General features: G+C 57.7%; 1 gene segment (V, D, J or C); it reads left to right on the forward strand.

Annotated features, from left to right (window-relative positions):
• The first annotated feature begins 3,275 nt into the window (after positions 1 to 3,275).
• LOC120361030 (immunoglobulin lambda constant 7-like) lies at positions 3,276 to 5,182 on the forward strand. The segment is given in 2 exon segments: positions 3,276 to 3,411; positions 4,746 to 5,182. Coding segments are annotated over 2 exon segments (456 nt in total).
• The last annotated feature ends 749 nt before the right edge of the window (positions 5,183 to 5,931 follow it).

Raw genomic sequence — 5,931 nt, forward strand, 5'->3', positions numbered from 1 at the left:
TCCCTCCTTGTCCCCCAGGACAGGCAAGCTGCCGTGGACACAGTGGGTCTCAGGACACTCAGGCCAAGGCTAGAGCCTCCCCCTCACAAAAAAGGAGACACGCCAAAGCAGATGCTATGGGAGGAATCCCTGCTGGGCACAGGTGACAGGGAACTCGCAGGGCAGACAGACATCCTAGAACAGCCAGATCTCACAATATGACAGGGAGACCCCATGGAGCACACACAGCCCCAGGCTCAGAACAGAAAACGTACCTCACATCAAGCCCTCCATCTCCCGGACTCCCAGGGACTCCCGGGGACCGGGCCCGGGACTCACGACCTCTCCCCAACAAGGGGGCTCAGTGGGAAAGAGGGGTGGGGACTGCAGTGATGGCACCAGGGGGCCTGTGGGGAAGAAACTGACTCCTCAAAAGGGAGGAGAACCTCAAAACAGGACACAGCCGTCCTCATGAACAGACACAGAGGGACCTGGGAGGGCTGTTGAGACAGAGACATTCCCTGAGGAAAGGCGAGGGCCCAGGGCTAACCCCGCCCCGCCAGCAGCGGAGAGCACAGGTGAGGTGAGGCCTGGCTCACAAGGAGGGGCATCTAGAGAGGAGGCTGGAGTGAAAGAGACCTGAGTCTCCCCAGTCCTCGGACGCTGAGGCCTTTCCCATCGGGAGGTGAGCGTCCCCACCACCGCCGAGCTGACCTCATGCAGCAAGGGCCCTGCCTCAGGTCCCTGTCCTGGGCCTTAGTCCTGCGCCCACCTCAAGACTGAGGCCGGGAGCTCCCAGGTGGACACCGGGACTCTGACCTCCTGCCCTTTGCCCCTCTCCCAGGTCAGCCCAAGGCCGCCCCCTCGGTCACTGTGTTCCCGCCCTCCTCTGAGGAGCTCCAAGCCAACAAGGCCACACTGGTGTGCCTCATAAGTGACTTCTACCCGGGAGCCGTGACAGTGGCCTGGAAGGCAGATGGCAACACCGTCACGGATGGAGTGGAGACCACCAAACCCTCCAAACAGAGCAACAACAAGTACGCGGCCAGCAGCTACCTGAGCCTCACGCCGCAGCAGTGGAAGTCTCGCAGCAGCTACAGCTGCCACGTCACGCACGAGGGGAAAACCGTGGAGAAGACAGTGGCCCCTTCAGGATGTTCTTAGGCCCCCAACCCTCACCCCACCCGTGGGGCCTGCAGTTGCAGAATCCCAGGACAGATTCCCTCCCACCCCAAGCCATCCAGCCCTTCTGCCTACACCCAGTAAACTCTCAATAAATGTCATCCTTGTCAATCAGAAAACATGCTGTCTGCTCATTTTTGCTTATACATTTTCCATCCTAAATTTGACCATCTCCAAAGGTGAACAGAACCCTCTGAACTTCTGAAAAAACAGTGGGGAGCATCCTGATGTTTCCTGAGGCACACTTTGTTCATCACCCTCTCCCCATAGAATGTTCCAGAATAAGGAAATAGTCAGACCCAGGCATCTTGCTTCTTACCCAGGTCTCTGCTGGATTTCCTGATGCCCTGTGGACATGTCCACCTCTGGCTGCCCGGGATCACACCCTCTTGAAATCCCTATGGCCCCAGGAGAACATCTCAGCCCCCTTCCCCATTGCCCTCAGCCCTGATTGTCCAGATGCTGTTCCTCCTTCAAGATGTTTTTCCATCCCCCTCCAAGGACATACGGTCACCCCACCTGTATTTCCTCTCATCAAAGCCTAGACCATGTCCACTTCCTCCTGGGCACACTCTGTTCCTGTCATCCCAAGGACCCTACCCTCTGCCTCCACAGGGCCTCCCTGTAACAATCACTGATAGGACCCTTACCCCCGGACCCTGGTTACTCACCCCACCTTCCCCTCTGGGTGCCTCTCATCCCACATGTGTCATTGGATGTCCCAGCTGTATTTAAGGTTCCTAGGGGACAAGTGTCAGCTCCTCACTGACGCCACTATCAGTGCCTAATATCCTGAGTGCACAAACTGTCAATTGGCTGGTGAGTTCAAAGTCAAGAGTCAGATTCTGGGCTTATGCCAGGGGCTTGGGTGAAGCTGACGTGTCTTCTGAAAAACCCAGCATGGGATCTGAGGTCTAACACACACACACACACACACACACACACACACACACACACACACTCACACACACATGTGCACACACACACATGCCATGTTGGGCGTCCTTCTGGCAGGATCAGAAGTTCCCAGGTAAAAAGGGCTTCAGTCAGGCCTAGGTTAGGACATGAGCAAAGCAAAGCTTGGACCTGCAGTCTCAAGGTTATGGGACTAGGGGATCGCCCCCAGGCATGGGAAGATGGGGCGAGATTTTCTGTCCAGGCCAAGAATGAGACAGGAGACAATAAGGACAGGATTCTGATCAGGGAGCAGCAGGCCACATCTCAGAGGTCAGGTGAGGCACCTGCTGTGTGGAACACTGTTGGGGACTGCGGGGTGCCAGGTGTGTGTCCCAGGTGTGAGCTCTTCAGGTGATGGGCCCAGACAAGGATGCAGGTCCAGGCCCAGTGTGTCCAGGCCCCACACTGCACGTGCCCATCCACTGTGGGTGCATCCTGTGCAGGTGACACCCTTGAGGACAGGCTGTGTGGGTCACCGGTATGCATAGGGTACTGCAGAGCATGTTATACACGTGGGTGCATGTGTAAGCTAGAAGGAGCCAAAGGTGACAGCAGAGACCCCCACATGTAGAGCTCCTGGAGGAAACCACTCTGCCAGTGAGGCCTATGACCCCCTTGAGGACCTCTCCTCTGCTCCATTGCAGCTCTGATCCAGCACACACAGCCCATAGGGAGGAAGCTGCCCCACGGACTCAGGAGGTGGACTTGGGCAGAGACCTGTGAGCTGCTCCTTCAAATCAGTTGAGCCAAGGATGCTGGAGCTCAGGCCTTGCTGGAGGGTCTGTGTCCCCATGGTCAATGTAATTCTCCCCACAACCCCCAGCTGTCATTCCAGGCCGATCCCAAGTAAGCTCCAGTGCTGACGATGTGGGGGGCATCCAGGACCCTCCCCACCATTCCCAGCTTCTCAGAGGGGTCCCAGCTGCACCATGTCAGTGGTGTCACCCCATGCTCACCTCCTCCTCCTGCTCCCTGGCATTCCTGACACCGGCTGATCCAGGCCACCCAACTGCCCCTCAGAAATGTGATTACCTGGAAGACAACTCCACACACAGACCTGTCAACACCTCCTATGACTGCAGTGGATGAACTCCTAAGCTCCCAGGGAAGTGATGCTCAGGTCAGTCGAAGGCTACCCACCTGTGGCTCACCCACACATGAGAAGTGGGGGCTGGACCCTGGGCCTTGTGAGCAGCTGCGGGGTGCCTGGGTCAGGCATATCAGGAGGGTTTGTGTGCAGGGCTATATCACAGTGTAATGTGTTCGGCGGTGGCACCACGCTGACTGTCCTCGGTGAGTCCCCTTTTTCTCTTCTTCTGGGTCTAGGGTGAGCTCAGGGGACACTTTCCTCAGCTTTTTGTTCTGTCTGGGGCAGGGGTCTCAATCTCTCTGGGGTCTGCTACCATTGCCTTTTTGCTGCCCTCAAACTCCTCCATCCTGTCCCTTCTTAGGCACCTGATGGGGCAGAATGGAAAGATCCCAGTGACCTCTTCCTGCTCCCTGCTCTGGCCTGACCCTGCCGCTGTCACCCATGGGCATTCTCCCTGGGCTCTGGGCTGTTGTGCTCCCTCCCTCAGAGTCTGAGGGTCAGGGGACAAGCGGAACAGGGACTCAGGCTAGGGTACCAGGGACCTGGGAAAGGAGAAGAATGCGGGAAGCAGCTCAGCTCTTAGGGTTCTGGGTCCTAACTGTGGGGCTGCTTTTAACACCTAGAAGGGAAGCCTTTGACTGGGGACATGGGGAAATCAAAGGGGACAAAGATGGAGAGAGAATGTCCTGTGAGAAGGTGGCCCCAGGGTGCTGGTTCCCTCTTTGTCCCCCAGGACAGGCAGGCTGCCATGGACAGGGTGGGTCTCAGGACACTCAGGTCAAGGCTAGAGCCTCCCACTCACAAAAACGGAGACACGCCAAAGCAGATGCTATGGGAGGAACCCCTGCTGGGCACAGGTGACAGGGAACTCTCAGGGCAGACAGACATCCTAGAACAGCCAGATCTCACAATATGACAGGGAGACCCCATGGAGCACACACGGCCCAAGGCTCAGAACAGAAAACGTACCTCACATCAAGCCCTCCATCTCCCGGACTCCCAGGGACTCCCAGGGACAGAGCCCGGGACTAACACCCTCTCCCTAAAAGGCGGCTCGGTCGGAAAGTGAGGTGGGGACTGCAGTGATGGCACCAGGGGGCCTGTGGGGAAGAAACTGACTCCTCAAAAGGGAGGAGAACCTCCGAACAGGACACAGACGCCCTCGTGAACAGACACAGAGGGACCTGGGAGGGCTGTTGAGACATAGACATTCCCTGAGGAAAGGCGAGGGCCCAGGGCTAACCCCGCCCCGCCAGCAGCGGAGAGCACAGGTGAGGTGAGGCCTGGCTCACAAGGAGGGGCATCTAGAGAGGAGGCTGGAGTGAAAGAGACCTGAGTCTCCCCAGTCCTCGGACGCTGAGGCCTTTCCCATCGGGAGGTGAGCGTCCCCACCACCGCCGAGCTGACCTCATGCAGCAAGGGCCCTGCCTCAGGTCCCTGTCCTGGGCCTTGGTCCTGCGCCCACCTCATGACTGAGGCCGGGAGCTCCCAGGTGGACACCGGGACTTTGACCTCCTGCCCTTTGCCCCTCTCCCAGGTCAGCCCAAGGCCGCCCCCTCGGTCACTGTGTTCCCGCCCTCCTCTGAGGAGCTCCAAGCCAACAAGGCCACACTGGTGTGCCTCATAAGTGACTTCTACCCGGGAGCCGTGACAGTGGCCTGGAAGGCAGATGGCAACACCGTCACGGATGGAGTGGAGACCACCAAACCCTCCAAACAGAGCAACAACAAGTACGCGGCCAGCAGCTACCTGAGCCTCACGCCGCAGCAGTGGAAGTCTCGCAGCAGCTACAGCTGCCACGTCACGCACGAGGGGAAAACCGTGGAGAAGACAGTGGCCCCTTCAGGATGTTCTTAGGCCCCCAACCCTCACCCTACCCGTGGGGCCTGCAGCTGCAGAATCCCAGGGGAGGGGTCTCTCCTCCATCCCATCATCCAGCCTTTCTCCCTGCACCCAGTAAACCCTTAATAAATGTTCTCACTATCAACCAGAAAGCCTGGGTTTGTGTTTTGTTTAACTGGACCACCCTGCAAGATGAACAGAATTCTTTTAGCCTTGTGGGAACGAAGCCAGGAAATGGAGTCTGAATTGCTTTTGAGGGGTAGTTCCACCGGCACCTAGAAAGGGCCAGAGAATATTCTAGAACAGAGCCTTGGGCAGCAGGTCCCAGGATTGCCCCTCTTTCCCATACATGCTGGGTTTGTGTGGACATGTCCACCTCCATGGCCTGAAGCCACCTCTCCTTGGTTCCCCATGGCCTCCAGGAGAACGAGTTCCCTCCACGGATCGTCAGCCCTCACCCAAAGGACAGCCTCCCTCTCTCGAGGGGTCCTTCCTTCTAAGGCCAAAGGAGCCTCTCCAGTCCGTGGGCCCTTGGGCTCCCCAACTCCTTAGGGTCCCACCCTCTTTCTGACTCCCAAGATCCTGCCCTCTACCCCCACATACATCTCTGAAGCAGGCACCCACTGCACTCTGACACTCTGGACCCAGGTCACTCACCCCACAGGCCAGCTGGGTACCTCTGGTCCCATAAGGGTCACCAGTGTCCCAGTTTGTACTCAAGTTTCCTGGGAGATAAGAGTCAATTCTGCTCTCTCTCACCCTTAACTAGGCAGCCCCAAACTGACCACACCTCAAGAACCTAATGTCCAGGTAACCATGGATGGTCAGTGGGACCTGTGGAGGTCAAAGTCAATTGTAAGATTCCAGACCAGTGCCATAGA

This window comes from Saimiri boliviensis, chromosome 21, assembly GCF_048565385.1.
Source record: "Saimiri boliviensis isolate mSaiBol1 chromosome 21, mSaiBol1.pri, whole genome shotgun sequence".
Lineage (NCBI taxonomy): Eukaryota > Metazoa > Chordata > Mammalia > Primates > Cebidae > Saimiri > Saimiri boliviensis.